This window comes from Anguilla rostrata, chromosome 2, assembly GCF_018555375.3.
Source record: "Anguilla rostrata isolate EN2019 chromosome 2, ASM1855537v3, whole genome shotgun sequence".
NCBI classification, from domain to species: Eukaryota; Metazoa; Chordata; class Actinopteri; order Anguilliformes; family Anguillidae; genus Anguilla; species Anguilla rostrata.
In genome coordinates, this window is record NC_057934.1 from 46,041,357 (window position 1) to 46,064,694 (window position 23,338).

At 38.2% G+C, this 23,338-nt stretch overlaps 1 protein-coding gene across 4 annotated transcripts; it reads right to left on the reverse strand.

The window, feature by feature from the left end:
- On the reverse strand, nucleotides 1–22,577 carry LOC135248205 (monocyte to macrophage differentiation factor 2-like). Of its 4 annotated transcripts, none has more exons than XM_064322552.1 (7): nucleotides 22,290–22,577; nucleotides 10,905–10,986; nucleotides 9,715–9,875; nucleotides 7,758–7,832; nucleotides 6,585–6,686; nucleotides 5,900–5,969; nucleotides 1–4,803 (listed from the first exon to the last, which is right to left on the reverse strand). In XM_064322552.1, the coding sequence occupies exons 1-7, from the start codon at nucleotides 22,301–22,303 to the stop codon at nucleotides 4,600–4,602; spliced, it is 708 nt and encodes a 235-aa protein (XP_064178622.1). In that variant the 5' UTR covers nucleotides 22,304–22,577; the 3' UTR covers nucleotides 1–4,599. The 4 variants fall into 4 exon arrangements, with proteins under 4 accessions (XP_064178622.1, XP_064178623.1, XP_064178621.1 ...); XM_064322553.1 differs by lacking the exon at nucleotides 22,290–22,577 and adding an exon at nucleotides 21,878–22,248; XM_064322551.1 differs by lacking the exon at nucleotides 22,290–22,577 and adding an exon at nucleotides 21,568–21,868.
- Between the last annotated feature and the right edge of the window lie 761 nt (nucleotides 22,578–23,338).

Consider the following 23,338-nt stretch of genomic DNA (forward strand, 5'->3'; position numbering starts at 1 on the left):
TGTAGTAAATGTATGTTATTAAACACATTTAAAAATACAACCATCACCACAGATATTACAGGTCTTAATTTTGAAAATGACACTCAAGAGAACATTCGCAAGCCTCACAGTAAAGCCACCATTACAGATTTAAAACCATGGCCAGCTTCACAGAATAATACATAATTGTCACAGTATTAAAACTACACTGATATACAAAGTCACCACCCATATATGTACATTAGAAAACATCATTCTGAAAGTTATAGGCAGTGTGGCTATGATAGTAAACCTGCAGAGGGGATCATTGGGAGTGCAGCAGCTGTTGAAAGGGGTTTTCAGTGCAAGTGACATGCCATCCATTCTGACATCACATCCCAAACCCTTCAGATAGGTGTCCATTAGTGATTCTAATTTGGAAAAACAGAAGTTACCACCATTATGATGTTCACTGGTACTTTTGTGTGCGTCTTCGTGAACAAACAAAAACTAATTTGGGAAGCACCATACACAGCATGCACTCTGTTGATATACACGACTACAGTCTTTCTCATCTAATTTGGCCATGTTTTTTTGTTTATTTCAACTACAACAAATGAAGGCAATCTTGTGGTGTTTTTCAGCTATTCATTATATGTGATGTTTATTTGCTTGTTTATAAACAAACAATAAATTATGGAACAATAAATTGGAACAATAAATTATGAGTCCATAAACTAAAATAGGTGATAACATTAAATTAATGCATCAAAAGTGAGTCCAAACTGTCAGTATGATAATAGCTATCTTGTTATAAAGGTTTCTATAAGATCTGTGAGCAACACCAGGGGGGTAATGTTAATTTCTACTTCTACCTCTGGTAGAAGTCATCTGTTCTATTCCCCAGTAATTAAGGGCTATGGCAGCAAAGGCCTCAGTATTAATACACCCACTCTATAGTACATTCTCATTTCAGGTCTGTGTCTTTTTAAAACACTGGGAGAATATATTTGATTTTACTGTTATAACATCAGCGAACTACTGATCACCAGAAAGGACAGGACAAATCTATTTTCCACTTTAAAAAAAAAAAAAAAAAAAAAAAGCCATAATGAAATAAGGTCAGATCCTAGAATGTTTGAAATATCTGTCCCAAGGATTGCACTGTAAAAATGCCATTGCAATATTACATTGCATGAATATTTGCTGAAATAATGGTTTGCATGACTGCTCACCCCTTTTGCCTACAAATGTGGAACACCTTGAAAATGGCTTATATGCCATGTGCTGCTCTTGAGTATACAATATAAAACTTGTATTAAACAAAGAGGAAAGAAAATAAAAGATGGCTGCTTTCACCTGCACTCTAAATAATTTGTTGGGCTGTAGGACATGACAGACATAAGGTAGCCCAATATTATTGAACAAAATTTTAAATGTGAAAATATAATCAAGTATTATTACCTCAAAGTGTTTCATTTTCCAAAAAGGACACCCAGAACAACTTAAAATAATTACATATGAAAACATAAGGTAGAAAAGTAAGGGAATTGTCACTGCTTATTCATTGATGACATCAGTAGATCACCTATTGTAATAGTCTTTCATTGATATTTCATTACAAACAGTTACAGCAGTCGATGACACTGAACATAGTCACAAGGTGCCAGTCACAAGGCGACAACATCTACCTGTGACAACTTATTTGAATCACATTCTGTGTAAAACTGGTTTGTGTTCTCATACGAGGAGGCAGTTACTGCTTTCAGTGCAATCTTATTCAAACACAAACTTGAGGGTGCTTCAGTTCTGTGGTGTGAAGCATTCAAAAACACCTCACTTTAAGATTTGTTGAGAAAACTTTAGAAGATAAAAATAGCATCCTAAAACAAAGAACAATTATAGTTGTGTTTCTCAAATGCCCCAAAACCTCAAGAGTATATTTAGAAAAACAGTGCTCCCTCTTGTGGCTTTAAATATACACAGGAATTTTAAATGCAAGATCTGACAATATGTTACACATCCAATAAAGGAGGGAACTAATACAATGACTGTACAATAAATGATATCCTATATTAAGAAACAGTAGAAATACCTTGTAGAATATGTTCGATGTTCTTAATGAGGCAGTAACACTGTTATTTAATCATGTGAGGAAATAATGGAATGCAGACTAAATGTTGTGCTGTGAAACCTTTCATGTAAGATTACCAGGTCCAAAAGGAAAATATTTGAGAGGTCTTGCAGCATAACATTTTCTCTGTGAAATTTCTTTATCACATGAAGTGTATTGTGCAATGCCATTACTGTGGCTAAGGAGGTAAGGGACATTTTAACTGGAATGCTTGTTCATTAGTCTTTACAAAGCTGAATGAAAAACTGAAATTTTACATTCGTGCATGTACACAATACCATTTGTTTTGATTTTTGTGAATGTCCAATAGGCTCTGCCTCAAAGCTTGACAGTGTAACTCATATGAGTCAGAAGATCTCATTTGTTCATGTACACTAGTGTTCTTTTGTGATACTTAAAAACAAGCTCACCGAAGACAGAAATGCATTAACACAATGGCAAAAAAGGTGATTCAGTGACTATGACACAGCAGTTGAATAAGAAAATGTCAAAAGTGAAAACACCATTTGAGAGAATTTAGAGAGAGCATAAGATATGGCACTTCAATTGACATATTGTATGGAACATAGCATGAACTCACAACAATCAAAGAGTCCCATTGTTTAGGCTACATAAATTGGAGTTGCATGTTGTTCTGGCAAACATGCAGGTATGTCTTGAGTTGAGACAGAGCACTTAGACCCACAGGAATGTATACAGTACTATTAGCGGCTGACAGGAGCTCCAGTGCCAGCAGGCTAAAGAGGGCCTTGGAATGGTTTCAAGTTTTCAAAGGATTTCTCATCATTGTCACAATCATCTTCCCTACAGCATATTGATATGGGGCTCTTGGTCAGTTTTTACCCAAAACCATTCAGCTCACTGTTCTCATTGATGAAAAACACACACATACACAAACAGCAGGTTGATTAATTTACCTCAGTGTGCTCCCGTCTCTTGGTTAGCCACTGAGAGTGTAGCATTATTTGTTACTCTTTGATCAAAAAGGTAAATGTCTCAATCTTTTTCTTTTGATGTGCTGATATGATTAACAAAATACTATCCTTGGCTGTCATCTCTAGCCTATTACACTGTTGAAGAGATACTGCAGTGCCTATCTAAGCAATATTTTGTTAAAATTCATCAGCTTCCCTTTTACTTCTCAAAAGAAAAAATTACAGGTTCTCTCATTCATGTATTCAATCTGTCATTTTTCATAGGAACAAAAGTGACAATGCAGAGCATGTTCTGGTGAAAAAAAATCCACTAAACTGAATATTGCTATATTATTGACCTTTGACCTTTAACGCTGCAATATCATCTCTGACAAAGGAAAACAAGGTAAGAGATTAATGGCCTGATTTACAAAGACTTTCAGCATGTTCAAAACCTTTTATCACACGCATAACCAATAACATAACTAATGATTGGTCATGTTATTTGTTTTGCATCAATCATTGGTTGTGTTATTAGTTTTCATGTGTGCTAAAGGACCTCATAAAAACAGGCCCTAGGACTTGACAAAAAACATATCCAATCCAAACAATCCAAGTAAACGGTAAAAAAGAGGTTCAGAATTTTAGAAGCAGATGTTTAGGATATTCAGTGCTTTAAATTTTGGAAAGGCCTTAGGCCATACTGCCAATCTGCACTGAACATAAATATCCTTCAGGGGGGACTGAAAGAGACAACTCCATAAGATTATGTGAGCTGCTACCACTAAAATGGGAAATTCTAGAGAACAACTATACTGCATTAAGATCCGCCCACACTTAATTGGCCTATAGTACATTTTTATGTTGATCTTTTGAGAATTTTAGACCCTACAACCAGTGAGGCAAGACAGTCAGCCAGACTACCATTTGTTATTCATTTTTCAGTTACATTATGCAAGAAATATAGAAAAATTGCTTCAAGCGGAATATCATTGTAAAAATCAATGTAAATATAAAGGATTTCGCATGTGGTTCCCTACTTGACACTCAGAATGGAGCCTTGAATAATTCAATAAATTAATTGGGATTATCGAAGGCATCCATTTATATGGCAAGTCAAAGTCTGTCTAGCAACACTTTTTTTCTAACATTGTCAGCTATGGAGAGACATTCACAGGTAATGGCAAACACCATCATTGGTCTTAGAACAGCTTTAGTGATATCAAACCATGATTTTCAATGCGCCCTAGCAAACACTTTTCCCACCAAGGAAGGCTACAACCCTGGGCACCTGTTCACCTAAATAAATAGACTGTAACATAAATATCCAAGACAGTATATTTCTTTTCCTTTTTGAAATACTGGATAAATATGATGGGGCATAATTTTCATTGAATCTATTAATTCGAACACTGTTTTCAAAGTGATATTGAGCAAGAAGTCATGTAATCACTGTGAGAAGAAGAATAAAAAGAGTGAATAAACTAGCGCACTAAACCAGTTAGAATCACTACTCAGGAGGCTCTTGCTTCCCCGCAGCCTGGTGGTGGTGGGGCCCAGGGAGGTTTAGCACGGGCAAACAGCCCTTGTGTGTCATCTGGACGTCTTCATTTCACTAGTCCCCGGTGTGTACAGATACCTCCAGATAGCGTAGTAATGAATGCCAGCTCCGATGGCCACAAAGAGGTGCCAGATGGCATGGGCAAATGGGATGAGCCCATCACTCTTGAAGAAGACCATGCCCAGGCAGTAGAACATGCCGCCCACGATTAACTCGAAAAGGCCATCCCTGTCAGCCTATAAAAAAGAACAACCATCAACACTCATACTACATAACATCCACAGAACAACACCTGACATCAACGCCCACACCAACACTACAGCCACAGAACAACACCTGACGTCAACATTCACACCAACACCACAAAACAACTCCTGAAATCAACACCCACACCAACACTACTGCCACAGAACAACACCTGACATCAACACTCATACTACATAACATCCACAGAACAACACCTGACATCAACGCCCACACCAACACTACAGCCACAGAACAACACCTGACGTCAACATTCACACCAACACCACAAAACAACTCCTGAAATCAACACCCACACCAACACTACTGCCACAGAACAACACCTGACATCAACACTCATACTACATAACATCCACAGAACAACACCTGACATCAACGCCCACACCAACACTACAGCCACAGAACAACACCTGACGTCAACATTCACACCAACACCACAAAACAACTCCTGAAATCAACACCCACACCAACACTACTGCCACAGAACAACACCTGACATCAACACTCATACTACATAACATCCACAGAACAACACCTGACATCAACGCCCACACCAACACTACAGCCACAGAACAACACCTGACGTCAACATTCACACCAACACCACAGCCACAAAACAACTCCTGAAATCAACACTAACACAAATTCCTTATTTCCTGCAGTACAAGTACAAGAGAAAAACATTTAAGCACATATGTTCAACAATTCAATGATCGCTTATAAACTAAGGTGGAAATACTGTGGATGCAGACTTCATAATCCCCTACTTAGCCTTCCTTTTCAATTTAATCCCACATGACTACCACTTATACACTTATTTCTGCACATTGGATCCTTTTCCAGATTTTAGATTCACAATTTATTGCTACAGTCCAGCACCTGCAGTGCCCCCTCCATTATCACTTCATCATCAACTGTAAAGGTGCCGCCGTTAACTAGATGTGTGCCTTTGATTTGCAGCAGTGATGACGACCATCTTGCTAAGCTTGCCGGCGGGAGCTTCAGCGGGCAGCAGCGGGCAGGGTTCTCCCACATAGCACTTACATACACTTACTGTCTGGTCCTTACCATTGAAAGGATCACTAACGCCGGAAAGACTCCCATGATTGTGTAGCATATTAGCTCCACAATCTTATACCTGGGGAAAAGCAAAGAAATTATGTTTAGATACCTATTATGTTATGTGAAGAAGTTATGCTTAGACATCTACCAATACCAATACCAATCTAATAGATTGGTTATCTAGAAGTCTTAATAATTAAGTAATTGGTGACCATACAGATTTCACATGTACATGCTCTGCTAAATGAGGAACGCCTCATTTTCCTCTTTATCTCTCTCATCTCTCTCTCTCTCACAGCAGTGTTCCAAAAGTAAAGGGTGCTGGCAGTGCTGTAACGGTGTGGGGTGCATGTTCCTGCCACAATTTAGGTACACAGATTTTTTCAGGTTAATATCAATCCTTACTTAACACTACACATACATCCCATATTTAAATATTTATTCCCTGTAGAGGGGGCTCTTTCACCTTTGGGTGACTGTCAAATGCGCACTACACCGGCATCACCAAAATTTCAAGGCCTCCTTAGTCACATGATCTGACCCCTTTGACTATTTATGAGATATTCTAGAATAACTCCTGAGACAGTGTTTTCCAGCATGTCCCAGGTTGAAATGGGTCTAGACTCCCAGATGACCCCTTTCTACATGGCGACGGGTCTAAGCAGAGCCCACCATCCAGCACATACTGTACCTCTCATGGAAGAAGAAGACGTACGCAGTCCCCACAGAAGCCATGATCCAGATGAGCCAGCGCATGTGGGAGGCCCATGGCCCCAGCTCTCTCAGGTTCAGCCTGGGGGTGATGACAGATCACCAGGCATTTTAAGCACAATTTGAAAACACAGGATAAGACTGGAAAATGGGTAAAGGATTACCATGGAGAAAAGTGCATATTTACTGTTTTGTAACAAGTGTAGTCACATAACAGTATATTTCTCAAATTATATGCTGGTTGAAATAAAGATAAAACCAAAACTAACAAAAATTGTAGCTGGATGTAGTCAAAAAAAAGTTTTTATTTTGATTAAGACATGAATGTCTATCATGTTCGTGAATCATGAGCAAAACTTCCTAGCAGAGCAGTTTATTTCAGTTTCAGTCTCCTTTAGGGTAGCAACATTGAATAAATAATATGACTTCCTTTGTTAAATTGGACAGTATGTTTGAATTTTAATTGTTGGAATGAGTGCAGTTGTTTAACACATCTACAAATGTTGACTGATATTATGTCTAAGTTTACATTTAAAAAATTAATTTAACCTTTATTTTATCAGCATAGTCCCATTGAGATTTCTTACAAGACAGACTTGGCTAAGAAGGGTAACACGTATGGTTTTAGACAATACAACATAACAGCACGCAAAATCTTTCTGGTGTAACTGCACATAAATGCACTTTATACTAGAAATATTATATTCACTGAATTATCCCCTAATCTTCTTCCCAATTTTTTGGGTTACATGTTCCATTTTGTTTTCATTGACTTAAAAATCATCTGAATTACAATATGCACAGAAATAATAAATAGCTCTCTAACCCCCTAACTCACTATGGTTTCCTCAAGCACATGCTTTGTAAAAACCTGAAAAAGCTCTTGTTTTGGTAACTGGCTGTATGAATTGCCAGACTTTACAATGCCACATATGCTGTTAAGCTTTAATACAAAATGTAACGTCAAAATGTAACAATCATGTGCTCAGGACGCAGTTTTGCCAACTCTCCTCAGAGTGAGACGGAAGGAAATATCATGTAAAGAGAATTGAGCTCACGCTGTGAGGCCACACAGGCAAAAACAGGCTGTATTAGAAAACTGTTTGGATATTGCGTGAGTGAAAAATCGGGCGTGCGTATAGTCTACACTCACCAGGGGGCGTAGGAGGCTGCAATGAAAAAATAGATCACCATCCTGTCGCACATGTGGAAACAGTGTTCGACCATCCTGTCACGAGAGAGAGAGAGAGAGAGAAAAAAAAGCTGTAGCCAAGACTCACTCCACAGGAACACGGCTATCAGCTGTTCTATTTCTATACTGCCCTTGTTTAATCCCCCCCACTGAAATCCAACAACTAGGCTGGTCCTTCCATAGATCATAACCCTGCTCGAGCATGCTGCTCTTACTCCGTTACAGATTGCAACCTCCTACAACCGAAAGGAAAATCAGTCAAGCCACTGGCTTCATTTTCTGGCCAATTTTTGTGAAATTCATTCCGTTTCAGTGTCTGACAGCTTCAATAATTGTTCATTATAAGGACCTATTTGCTTCTCAGATGGCCCTAACCTTCAACCGTTAACATGCATTTCCTGAAATTATACAACCAGTCATTTGCTAACACAATCTCATTAAGCACAGTTCCTCAACAACAGCTGCTAATGCCTGTGACTACACTCCCACTTAGACCATTTACCATAAACATTACAGAGCATGGCAGTGCATTGTCTGGCCAAAATGGTTTGTGGAAACAACAACAAAGTAAGCAAAGCAATTTATGCTGACATGAAATATAACACTGCATTACCATGAATACTAAGGGACGCTCACTGATAGGATAAATAAGACAAATTATACGGACACAGAGAACTAATCATTTACTGTTCCTGCAATTATGGTTAGAGAGAAACTGCTGGAAAATTATACCACAGCACTCATTCCACTTAGATGCCTGTGAAAGACTGTGGCCAGGATTCAATCAATATTTTCACTAACCGTTGACTTACAATTAAGTTTGTGTTAGATCATTGTTAAGGTTAATTCTTCATAAAGTTTGGCGAGTTGCATTTAGTGATCACTGACCGATCGATCAAAAAAAAAAAAAAAAAAAGAATACCAGAACTTAAACATGAGTCAAAGTTAAGGACAATTATCCCTACATCCAGGTTATTTCTTCATCTGCTATGCTCACAAATGGGTTCCACTGTTTTAACAGAAAAAATGTTTCATTAATGTTTCAAAAAATAATCACAATTGCCACAGTTACATAAGCTTAATTAGTTATTCAATGTTAAAATAATATAAAAACTAAATGTGCAATTACCTTGGATCAAGTATGACACACTAAGCTCACCATTAGTTCTGAGATTAAAAAAAAAAACTAATAAACAGACACAGTATTGTATAAATGCCTTTAATTTGATTAGGGTAGTTCTTGCAGTGCCTTAAAGGACAACTGCGATGTCACAAAGGACATGTCTTGAAAGGGGAGCAGCAGCCTATATCAGTTGCATAGAAGGCTACGGACTACCTTAGAGGTCTTCAAACACTTATGTCCAGTGCAGTCCACTCCAGTGCACGTTTTTTGTACACCAGAAATTGGCGTTAGTTTTGTTTCATCATGCTGCTCCCTCGGAATCTTACTCCTGTAAATTTAATCAGCCTTGGAGGCCACAATCTCCTCTCAACTGAGGTCGGTCACAGACCAGCTGATCTTGGTGTGGTTCTTCCGCAATTCTTTAGCATTGCTGTGTGTGTACAACAACAGCAGGCAAGCGGCTGCATAGGCCTATTCCAGTACCATGATTAGCTGTTCATTTTGTGTTTGATCTCTGCATTCAAGCTACGTAATGCTGTTGGAGGAAAACACACATAAAATAAGGAATAAGTCCAACATTTCTTATTAATATTGTGAAATTTATTGTGTTAATTACTGAGATCATTTTATCACCCAGCCCAAGGTTCAGGGTATGATAAGGTGTCAAGGGCATAGCTATATTTCAACTGGAAGCACTTACAATACACAGCAGCTAAACCCAGTAATCCTATAACACTGGCCTGTAAAAGGTGGGATATGAGCACTAAAACCAGTTGCCATCACTTCTATTCCTACCGGAGGTGACTCTTCTTCCAAGAGATGGTGTGAAAAACTGTGGACACGATGAAAAGTCCAGACAAGCCAAAGCCATAGATCCAGGCGGAGATGGTCTCCCATTGGTCATCAGACAGGAAGTGCAGGAGGGAGCTGCCAATGATGCTCGGAATTATCCAGAGCTGAGTAATAGCAGAAAAAGAAACTTCAAGTCATACTCAGAAGAACTTTCATTGAAAGTGGTACATATTAGCAGGAATGTTTTGAATTCAACCAGAAAAGCTTTGCTTCTTGGAAAACTGCTCTCAGTTTTTGACTGATATTGATGGACTCTCCATTATTACTGCAGTGGGAAAAGACCGACTTTGATCTGCAAATGTAAATCATCCCATCTGTCACTTCTGGGGTCCAATAAATTATTCATTAGTCAACAACACATCTTCTCACAGCTGTGCTCATTTTGGTTCTTCTCCAACTGTCAGCGGCCAAAACTCAAGACTGATCAAACCCTACCTAAACCAAATGTGGTATAAAATGTATTTCATATCTAGAAATTCGGTGCCTCTATAGCCACTGGTAGAATTCCCCTAAGATTAAAAGATGAGCCATAAGCACACTAACCCCATTTGTGCGACACAATAGAATGTCTTTTCAAACCATGTTTCCTCTTCCTTCCTTACATATTACATGATAGACATCTAAGATACATAGAAGATTAATCTTGACTACAGGATGCTGATCATGGTCCACTCTTTCCTGCAGTAAAACAGCAGACCAGATGTGTTTTAGTAACATATAAGATTAGTCCATTCAGGATAACACCTGACCAACTGCCACACAGCAAAACAGCCACAGTCAGGGGTGCCAGTGAGACACACCAAAAACATACTAAGAATAAAACATAACTAAAAATAATGCTTTCAGGAGAAAAATAATTATAGGATGAAGTATGAAGTGCACAACAAAGAGAAGTCTAAGAGGAAGAACTATTCTTTCTGCAGAGTTGGAAGCAGCTCCTTTCATCTAAAGGAAGTTTCCTGCACGTCCCTTACCCAAAGACTATCCTAACCCCCGTTCTCCACTATTTCCTGCCGTTCTTCTGTGTCCGTGCTAAACCCACATCTTGTTTCCTCTTTTTTCAGTGCTTTTTTGGTCTACAGAGTCTGTGAGGGTGCAATCTAACAGAAAAACAGACAAGGGCACTCACTCACCGCATGTGTGGCGCAGTTGGCTGCATGTTCATACTCAGTTGGCTGATATCTTTTGTTGGATGGTGCTCTGTTATTCATGAATCTGAAAGAAATGAAATAAATGAGTAGATTCTTCTCGGTGTCTCAAATCACAATACTTTGTCTCAAGTTACCTTTGCTTTGTTCTCCCCTTGAGAAAATGTGGCATCATGAACTGCAGCAGCAAGCTTTTACACTCTGAATGAGTAGTCAGGCCAGAGACAATAGTCTGTTTCAAGCAGAGTATTTCTATTCATTTTTGTCATATGCAATTGAATGAAAATGCATTATGCTGTTCAAAATGAAAACATTTTATGGAAGTAATTACGGGCCACATTGCATGTTATGATGCCCCTAGTAATAGACTCAGTCTCAGATATGTCTCAGATATTGACAGAAACTGATGAATTTCTGTACATATTACCTTGACGTTTGGCACACATTTTTCTCCTCTTACATACAACATAGCTGTCACCTGTCTCTCACACATGCATTGCACAATTATATTTACATCGGTTTCAGCATCCTTGTTTCCTTCATGTTATCTGACTATTATTATTTGGAAAAACAAGATCTTCAATGGCACTCCCACAACAAGAACATAGCCTGCCTGCCAAAATAACTGTTATGCAAGACATCAATACAAACTGTAAACTACTCAACCTGCTTTAAAGCAGTTAAACACAATGCTAAATATTTTATGTAACATAAATACAGGACATTTTTCACGAATCAGAACAAATTAGCTGCCAAACTAAATCCTTTCAGCCGCTGTATTTCTAACCGATGGAAGACAGAGAGAGACATTCCCCAGCTGACCAGACATGTACACTACAGAAAGACTCCAGACTGGAACTGGAACCTGCTCCAAGTGGCCAAACTGACAAATGACATATACATAGAATTAACACCTCCCACCAAAAACGGAGCCTCAGCATAGCAACATAACTATGAATACAAATTTTCAAATGCACTCTAAATTTCTCCAGTGAAAGCAATGTGATCTCATTCTTCCAAAGCAGGTTTCTGCCTGGTGAACACTTGGCTTTGTCCTGCACCTCGAGAAAGTCATTCTAATCCATATCACGTTATTGGATGTAGCTGTACTTTATGGTTGCCTGGCAACAGCTGGTAACTATGGTTCAATCCAGCCTGGAATCTGAGGTTCTTTACACTGCATATATCCAGCAGCTGAAGCATGAGAGCTGGAGTAATGATGTCACCGTAGCCATGGCAACCTGAGGCTGGGGGATTGTTTTTTCCACTAAAATTCCTTTTTTCTGTGTGACAAGATTAACATTATGTCAGGAAGATGCTGATTATTGTACAATGAAAAAAACACATTAAAAAATGTACAGGGTAAAATTTTAAATGAATGTTGATTCTCTCTAACTGGCGATTTTTTACTATAAGGAACTTCAAAAAAAGAAAATCTGCTTTCATCCTATTATACAAATCTGAGGGCCATATGAAAAGGGACTATCTAGGGCTCTTACGAAATTATGTTTTATAAGACACCTCCCTCGTTCACATGGCAGCATTAATATTGCTGCCATTATGTGTCGGTGTTGAGCATTTTTCCTGACGGCAACAGGAAGAGAACTGAACTGCCAGAACAGTAATTAGAAAAATTTATATGAATATAAAACACCAGAAATGTCCTAATTTTCAATGTGTAACAAGAACAGGCTCTGCAAGTCTGAGAAGGATTTACGTTTTGCAAATGAAAAAAGAACGGGGTGGGGCCCCAGCAACAGAGCTCACCAGTGAATGACTGTGAAAACCTTTTACCCTTATACTGAAGACACGGAGAATAAATAAAGCCAAGCTTCTCTTATTAGGAAAATAGGGTACTGGAGGAAACAGTGCTTTTTAAATAGAATTCCTTGCCCTTGGCTTACAGATGGCAGGGACATACATTTTTTTACACAATTTATTGCTTTAAAGGCAGTGTCAAAAAGGACACACGAGAACATGGTCCACATTATGAGGCATTCAGTATTAAATTATAATAATTATATATATGTAAGTTGTAGCAAATGAAAAACAGATTAGGAAGGAACAACATGTTTTAATCATATAATTATCATTAAAAACAGAACTTTCAAAGAAAAAAGACAGAAACACAAGCAAAGTAAGTGGATCAAGGTATCTCACAGCAAGGACAAACTTGTGTGCCATCTTAAAACAAAGATAAACAAAGGTCAATCAGGAGGATCAAGCAAAATAGAAGCACTGGCAATGTAGCATGCATTTTTTCAATTGTTTCATGTGAACATATAAATCCTGATGTAATATTATTAACATTATTGTTTACTTTTACAACTATCATTAGTACTAACATCAGGAGTAGTAGCAGCTGCAAAAACAAAATGATCAATTATTATGCTGAACACAACATAAATCAAAAAATGTTCAGCATAACAGAATTTGAGTGTAAAATAGAGAGTTCAAACCTATGGTACAGACTGTACAGTCCTGAACCCTACAAAGGGAACATATTTGATTTGTGTGGCCTTTTTATTGCTCTATGAGGACTGAAGTTCAACATGAACTTACAACATGATAATTACACAGTTTTGCCTATCCTCTGTAGTTCTCTACTTCATTATAAACTAATTAAAAATAAATGGCTGAGCTCATTAGGATTGTTCAGGAAACTCCCCCATGATCAGAATCCCCCCGGACAATAGCAGTATTTCAAATGAAGAGGAAACATTCTGACCCACTTAAATCTCATGCCATATACTGACAGATACACAGCATGGCGAAGAGCTCAGAATGTTATCACTGTAGGTCAGTTACATACCACACAACTGATAAAGAAAGTGCTTGTTGGAGGTATACTCTAAGAGGTTCCTGTCAATGTGGCACTACTTTTAAAGTAGGCCTACTTTTCACCAATATATCATCAAATATTTTTAATATTCCATCAAGGCTCATGTTGGAACACCTTAACATGTTATCCCTCTGGGCTGTATAATGTGTACATATTTTAACTCAAAAAATAAAATCAATCAAATCAATCAATCTCCACCTGTAATTTAGATCAAAAACCTTGTGTGAGTGTGTTACACTGAAAGGACTGGCATAGCTACGAATAAACTCACTCTCACCCTGGCTTGTCTTGTAATCAGATGTCCCCAATTTAACCGCTAATTCTGCTCTCTAGTGAAAGACCAGCCTGAACAGAAAGGGAGATGAAAAGACCTCAGAGGAGATTTATTTTAGATGCAGCATAAAACTATCAGTCAGTACACACCAAGCCCGCACCTTTCAAATCTAAAAACGTATGCTCACAACTTTAGCTAAATGCTAAAAGTTTTTTTTGCCACTGGCTACAGATTCACTCTTCACACAAGAGCATTGCAGATAATTATGGACACAATACACCCTTATTTGACTAATTGAGGTAGTTGACAAAATATGAATTCTGAGGTCATAAAATGTATTGTGCCACTGTTATTACCATGTACATCAGTGATAATTTTAGCATTTACAACAAAGGTATTTTAATGTTCAACATATAGTCTTAAATAATTTACAAATCTGAAATTAAATACTAACTTCAGGGCCAAGGTATTTCAAAAGCATTTAACAAATGGGGGCATTGGTGTTCCGGAGAGGTAAAAAGGTATCCTCCCACTAAGTTACTGGTCAATTGCAAACGGTTTTCCCAAGAAATGCCTGAATGAAGCTATTTGGACTGGCAGAATGTCAGGTTGAGTCATACCCTCTTAGCCTAAAAAAGAAAGAAACAGTGCTTCTGAACATTGGGTCCTCCAGCTATTGGCCAGTTTGGCAGAGCTCATTGATTAAGAATAATAACAAGTTTGTTAGTCGCAAGGCTTCCCTCTTCATAAAGAATTTGCAGCAGACCATTACGCAATGGGAATTCTAATTAGGCTGTCATTGATCAGGATTAACTAATAAATAACTGAATGGCTACATGTATGCCCCTGTCACACCACACTTGCACTTGTATCTGTTACCTGGTGTATTCTGTCTGTTTTTCCAGTGCTGACAGAGGAGGCTTGGTCAAGCAAGATTGGGGAGATTTCATGTATCTGGTTTAACAGGCTGTATAGTCCTGGATGGCAGTCTCTCTCTTGCTACACACGTTTTGTTCAGTCGTGTTTTTTGGTTTTCTGCTTAACAACATCCGACAGCATATACAAAGAGTTCCACGATGTTTGGGACAAAGACTTTTCCCCCTTGATTTCGCTCTGTACTCCACAATTTTATATTTGCAATCAAACAATTCACATGTGGTTAAAGTGCATGTTATCAGCTTTTATTACAGGGTATTTTTATACATTTTTATACTACCTCTCCCCATCTGCCATGTCTGTTACTGACATGACTTCACACTGTCACTTGACTGAACTCCTCAATTCCTCCTTCCTTGCATCCGTTCTATGCTTACTTTTCTTGCATCCTCCACTGGGAGAAGCTAAGGAGCTAGGAAAGACGCAAGAATGCAAGGAGTGAACATTAAAGATTGGAATGAGTCCTATGGGTCAGAGACCTCACTTAATGCAAAGGTAATAAACATGACTACTTTCATTTACATAATATTAATATGTTTCAAACATTACAACGCTCTGAAATTGGGGGTATGTATAAAAAAGTGGTGTAATTTCTACAGGTTAAAACCAAATTGTATGAAAATACCCTTAAATAAAAGATGAGAATGTGCACTTTAACAACATTCAAATCATTTCATTACAAATCTAAAATTGTATAGCCAAATAAAGGAAATATATGTCTTTGTCCCAAACATTATGGAGCTCCCTGTATAATCATCCAACACCAACATTTGCACAGACATTTACTGACTTCCACTCGTCAATCATTTTGTATAACTTTTTCATTTAAATAAATTCCTTTGTTATTTCATCGATTGGCATCCCCCTGAATCTTGTTTTGGCTATCAGCCATTTGTTAAGGCCCCGATTTTGTGATTGCAATGATTCCACCATGCACTCTGGACAATTATCATGTCAGACTTTTTTGGGTCTCAGTGTGTGACAGCGGACATTTGAATTCACAAGGACATGTTATCATACACTGCTGTGACTGGTCACAATATTACAATTTCAAAATGCAGAATAGCAAGCTGGCTTATAGCTGGAGTTATGTAGATAGAATATTCCAGAAGGCATTAAGCCATGGTCTGAAAGGGAAAGCTGTGATCATTGTAATACAAAAATATGTCTACAGCTTCGTTTATTCTTCCTGGGTTAGAGTAATATTAAAGGGCCCGACAGTTACAGTGATAGTGACAGTGAAGGGTGAAGACCTCAATATCTTGGACACAAGTCACCACCTTAGATACCTGCCTCACCACCTTTCTTGCTCTTCTGATGAGTTCACATTTTATAGGACTTCAATGGGAGAGTGGTGTTATAATTAAGGCCATACTAGCCACGTGTTGTAGCCCTACCCTATTAATTGACATCACAGAGGTGATTTCTTTTGTAGCTTCAGCATTATAATAAACCATTGACATCCATCTGGAAAAAATGAGAAGGCTTCACATTTGCAGCTCCTCTTGACCCAAAATTATGACTTCATTTCTTTACTACAGAACCATAAAATGAGCGCTCATCCATACACTCACAGATTTTATTCTAATGGAGTAAGCCATAAAAACTGAGTTCACCCCTAAAGAAAGCATTTGCGTTTGTCAGAGTTATGGGTCCTCCATCTCACAGGCCACAACTTCCCATGGACAAACAATGGGAATATGTTTGTCCATGGGAAGTTGCGGCCTGTGAGATGGAGGACCCATAACCCTGACAAACACAAATGCCTTTGCATTGAGTGAGGTCTGTGACCCATAGGACTCATTCCACTCTTTTATTTTCACTCCTTGCATCCTTGTGTCTTTCCTTAGCTTCTATATATCGTGCATTTAAACAAATCGTCCATTTAGCCATCAACGATAGCATCAGTAGCATTGTAGCATCAGTCTGTGGCCCTGTTCACTGCCTGTTTTCCATTCCAGGGGCTTCTGGCCCAAAATGTTAGCTCAAACTCAGGTGGGATAAAAGCTTAAGTTGGAAAATCACTGTTTGCGGCTACTAAATTTCTTTCAATGGTAATTATACTTAATATATACAACTGCATTAAAATCTGATTAAAATTATGTTTTTTTTTTTATTCCAAATACTGACCACTAAGATCATAATTCAATAAATAAATACAAAACTTCAATTATTGTAGCATAAATGTATTTAACTGTAAATGCTCAGAACATTTGCATTGCATTTCCAATTACCAGCATTGCTACCAATGCAGTTTCACTGTGATTACAGATTCCAAATATAATAATATAATCAATGCAATATCACATTATTCATTGTCCAAGTGTGAATTGGTTTTTGCACCAGGAAAAAAGTATAAACACACACCATACAACATAAATATCAACATTTCTGCTTAATTTCATATTTTACTTTTCATTTAGCATGACCACTTCTACATTACAGTCAAAATATAACCATGTGAACACCATATAACACTAAATTTTCCACATTTTGACCAAAGCCAACCACAGCCCACACCGATGACCACATTTAAATAGAAAAGAAAGCTAGGCCTGGCATTATAATTACTGTCGGAGTTTAAAGCATCTCTGCAATGTATCAAGGGCAGGAGACAAAAAAAACATCTTGCCCTCTGCCAGCTGGTGATCCAAGTGCCCCAGGGTCACCAGCATCCCACTGGCCCTTGCCAACCTTGATATACGTGCCTGTTCTGCCCTGGCACAATGGGCCTGTTTCCCTTGGAGCCTGCAATTGCAGTTAATTACCTTATCAAGCTGTTTGCTAATCACACATGACAGTGACCAGGTTGCTCTGTCCAACCCAGCAGAGACTCTAATCAAAGGATGGATCCACACAGGAGCACTAGTGCACTCACAGTACAGCACATTGTATACACCTCCTAACAGCCTGCCACTCTGGGGTGGCTTCATGCATCTACACATGGTCTCGGACTCCCTTCCATACAACCTAGCCATGGCTGCCTGGCTTTATATGCCATTAAATCAGAATCATTTGAGCTGAAGTCATCAGTGACCATGCTGTCTGGAACACATTTCTTTTTCTGTCATACTAAAATAGCAGATTATTTATAGTTCCTGAACTAGGAGTAAAAATTCTCACTACATTCACTCTCCTTCCCCACTATGGGTGGTTCTGACCCATTCATCCGTAGATCTGGTTATTATTAGAGCTGGCACAGGAACACTACTATGTCAACCATACCTGGTCTCTTTTCACATTAGAAAAACAGGGGCATGTAATATGAAGGTACCCACTGGTAGTACACCAGTGGCATATCCAAACTGAGTTTATTATATTGTTTAAATCTAAAAATAAAATCTTTGGTGCCATTTCATATGTGAGCAAGAAAACCGAAAGGAAATGACAGCAGCATGTTCCTGTCCTGACTGACTCTCTGGGGAAACCTGCTTGCAGTGGGTGACAGAAACGGCTGGCTGCTTACAGCAGAAGGGACAGCAGTAAAGCTCAATCTCCCTCTGCCCGCATCCCATCCTGCGCGGCCTGGGGACACTGCCAAAAATGGTCTCATTCACCCTCTCATAGCACTGACACACATCCAAAGAATGCCCACCATGACTATTCGCACAACCTTTTTCTCTGAAAATAAAAGGGGTTTCTTTTGGTTGTGTTCATGTTTGTCAAATTAGAAAGCTCTGAATCTACACTGCATTGTAGCCAGGGAGGCATATGTCAGATGTGAGAGGGGGAAATGTTTTAGTTATATGGACAGCATCACATACAATGGCTGAGATACTTTCCCAAAAATCAATAAAAAACCAAGTAAACATATAGAAAAAAACAGTATTGCAAGAATTTGAATTATAAAGCATAATATAGTACAACATTGCAATATATTTCTAAGCTGCTTCTGGATGGCAACCTAAAGGATAATTATTCACCAAGCAATTACTTGTATGAACCGAGATAACTCACTTGTTAAAAAAAAAATTTAATTTCACTGAGGTGTAAAGGAAATTAAATACCCAAAGGGAACAAATGTTTGCAGAGGGTATTAATGTGGCTGACTGCATCTGAGAAAGCTTCCAGAGCAGTTACATCAGAGGCCTTCTGCTTTAAATACTTTCACATGCTCACCCTATTGTCAAGCCCAGTGAGAACATCTCTTTGGTTACAAAAACAAAGCATTGCTTGTCTGAAGGAAAAATGGATGGCCAGTCCAACTACTCATTCCTATTCCCTGGATCAGTTCAAGGTTATACTGCCATACATTATTTTTCAATACACAGGCAAACATTAAATTCCAAATATAACACTATTAACTAGACAAAGATTTTCTCCCTTAACAAAAACACTATCACAACAGTTCAATTGTCAGCGTAATATCAAACCAATGTAGCTTTAAAACACAGACAATTGTTTTATGCAAATAGGTCTGCAGGGAAGAAGAGCAGTGGACCAGGCAGTATTTTTTCTAAAAGAAGCAAAAATGCTACACAGTTAACTGAGCTTTCCGGACACAGAAGTACGCAAAAGTACACACAGTTCTCATCAGCAAAAAAAGTGAGTGGCAAACAAAAGTGGGGCAAGAGTGACCAACTTTAGCTCTGAGACATGTCAACAGCTGTGCCAAAGTTCAGTAACTGCCCTGGTTTAAAAGTGAACAGTCTCTGACCGCCCATCCAGTCTGATACCCCCTCTGTGAATATCTAACAGCCAGACCAATGCAGAATGCCACTGCCATTTATTCTGTCCTTCTGTCCACCCCCAAACCCTCAGAATACGCAGGAGAAAGGCATTCCACCTTCTGGCTGTGCTATTCAAAAGCCAACTAGAAAATGATTTAATTGTTTGAAAAGAAAATGTGTAATGGAGAACATTCTATAGGTTAACGTGTTTGTCCTCTGCTCCTGTTCAGTAACAGGAAAGGTGAAATGTAAAAGTGCATTCTCAACCAACAGTAAACACTGGGGGAGAGAGGTGAAGGCTGATTTCTGTGTTGCTTAATAATAGACCATTGCAAATTATCCAAATGTTTATACTCCTCATCTTTCCATTAAAAAATCAGTTTTAGTCAGCCAGAATTCCCAAATGTACTGGCACACAAGAAATACATCACATTAGTTAACATACTGGGCAATAAAAAAATATGCATGATGAAAGTAGATAAAGACATTCACTGAGGTATACACATACAGGAAAGAATATCACCTGCTTCACCTTTAAGTTGTCCCTGTCCCAAGGGTGATTCCTTTACCCAATTTCATCCATTCATTTTTCAGCTATCATGTACCCACACAGACAGACAGACAGACAGACAGAGGCATAATCTCTGCTCTATCTGTGGAGGTGAAGGTGATAAAGGTAAGGGAAAAAAAGAGGTTTTATTTGACGTACAGCACTTCACGAGATAATGAAGATGCTAAGAGACTGTGCCGTCCTAAATGCGGAATTTCATGGCCCCCATTATTTAAAGAAGTAAATAATGTCAATTAGCACCAAAAGAGATGGAAGAAAACGATAAGGGGGAGCACAGACATAAAAAACAGACAGTGAATCTGAATCTGATTAGCAACAGTGCACAAAGTGAAGTGAACAGAGCAAAGGAAGCAGACAGAAGGAGCAAGAGACAGAGATATGATGATGATGATGATGAGAGAAGACAGGCCAAATAGTGGACTTCTCAATTATATGAAGACAGGAAATATAAGCAGGAGCACAGAGTAGAGAGATTTATAGCAACCAAGGTAAAAACTGACCAAAGCCTAGAAAATAAATTGCATAGAATATGTTCTTTATATTCAAGGGACTGACAGTAAGTCCAGAACAACCTTCAGATTTTAAGTAGCAGTGTAAAGAGCGCTATATTTCCCATGATCTCACCATGTTTCCTTACCTGATGTCATTAATGCAAATTTAATATATATATATATTAATAAGCAAGATTCATATCAATAACATATCATAAGTTCTGATATAGGTCTATGGCTAATAACATTAACAAACAGAAATTGTTTTTGTATGTGTAAACTATTTTAAGTATAGTCTTTATTTCTTCTTATAAGTCTTCAAAAACTAATACATTGAAAAGCATACCCTGTTGGGTTTTTACCAATAATATTTACAACTTACAAAATGCATGCCACATCATGCAATACTGTATATGGGCCAGTGCATTACATATACTATACTACAATAGCAGTATTTAAAGGAATAAGCTTAATGGAGAATCTAAGACTTTGAAAAATAGTCCCATAAAGAATTTACCTTGTAACAGAAATAATAAATCAACACACACTTTGCAAACAAAGCTTGAAACAAATATCAACACATTGTACATTAACAATCATGAAAAACTAGCCCATGCTTTTCGGCATTAAAAAGAAAACTTGAAATAGGTGCAATTCAGTGAAAGCAGACGTAAGAGACGTTGGAATTAGGATATAGTTTAACGTCGAGGGGAAATAGCTTCCTAAATCACAGCTGTCCTCTTTGCTCACGCTCATATCAGAGCACAACACAACACACCAGGCTTTTCTTTCCAGGGGTCTGGAAGTGTAACTAACTTAAAATGTTATTTATTTTTATCTGTCTAATAAATTAATTGCCCATACCTTCCATACATGGTCCTTTTGAAATCCATATTACACATTTATCGGCATTAAACATTGACAACATCCCAGAGGATTATGCGTTACATTTCCTATTACCAAACGATCCAATACGTCCAGACAGTTCGCATAAAACGTGACACTGAGACAGGAACTTCCATAACGTATGCCCCAGACTGCTTCGATTTCAAAGCGGGACTGTGGAATCCAAGCAAAACACGCAATTCTAATCGTTAACTCCTGAAAATGTGAGAAATCCAAAGTGCTGTTTTAAATCCCCAATCAGCATCAGTATCAAACAGAAAAATACTACCTCTTCAAATGAAAGCTTTTCGTAATGCTACAGATGGGCAGCACCTCATTATCGCTCCAATCGTGAAAAACATGCACAGCTATACGCAATAAACAGGATGCATTCAGCGTGTACTATGTTCATGCAAATGGGAGAACAAAATACCCCTGTCAAACAAAGAGAAAAGAGAAGGAAACGGTTCTTCGGGGCATAGACCTATATTTTATTTGCTAGTGTCATCCTCTGAATTATTTGATTGCTTTTCTCCTGCACATTTCGTGTTTATATAGTTATATGTGCATCATTAAAATGTATTCAGCACGGTTACGAAAAGACACATTGTATCGATCAAACCGAAACTGCATAAAATCGTCTGAAAAGGGTACACTACTTTTTCTTGTTCGAAGACAGAAAGTGTAAGTAAAACACTTACCTTACAAGATTCATTTAAAAGTAGGCTACAATTATAATGCAACAGTTAATGGTGATGACGCCTAAGAGAACGCGGGAGGTGTGCTTGCAATCCTCGGCTCTCTCGATACTTGTGTGTGACTGCCCACAAACGCTGGCCACAATAGAAAAATCATTGATTTAAAATCGTAAGGAAATTCTGCAGCAACCCGGAAGTCTGAACGATACAGTCTCGCACGGGTGTCCTCTTCCTGCAACCGTTACATTGAAGAGAAATACGTCCTAAAAAAATTGCGATGAAAACGAGGTCTAATTTACGGAGGGTCGGAGTGAGAAATACTCAATGTCGAGAGTCGACGGTTTGCACTGGTAGTATCTCAGTGTTTCAATTTCTTGGGTAACAACAAAAGGATGTAGCACACGATTAAAGAGCATCGCATTTGTAGTATATTCCAACTTCTTACATAAAACATAAGCATGCAGCCTTACTGAGTCTTATATGTATAATTACATGAGAATATAAATTTTAGATGATAAAGAAATTGTATAAACGAATCTCCATACTTTACCCTGAATGTGTTAACATAAGTATCAGCTTGTGTAACAATTAATACTGTAAAATATATACAAAATATGTTATGGGCGTAGTGTCTGGCGTGTATTAAGCTCCTGTTGCAAGTATTCATGAATTCTAGACCCTTCAAAAAATCGTATTTGAATAGAAACCCAAATACAGCTAGAAGAACTATACCATAAGAATATTACATATTTCACAAATATATATTTTTGTTGCTGTGTGCAGACATGGAAAATATATAGACTGGGGGCATACAGAAAAACCTACAGATATGCTGTGTACAAAGTTTTTACAAAACTGTGATGGAAAAGCAAATATTGTGTTCCATTACAGTTATTTGACAGATGCTTTTATCCAGAGCTACGAACAATTGTTGAAATCATCAGTACTGCTACAGTGCGCATGTATTTGGACAGTGACATGTGTGTGTGTTTTGGGCTCTATACTGCAGCACATCGGATTTCGAATGAAACAGTGAATATGAGGATAAGTGC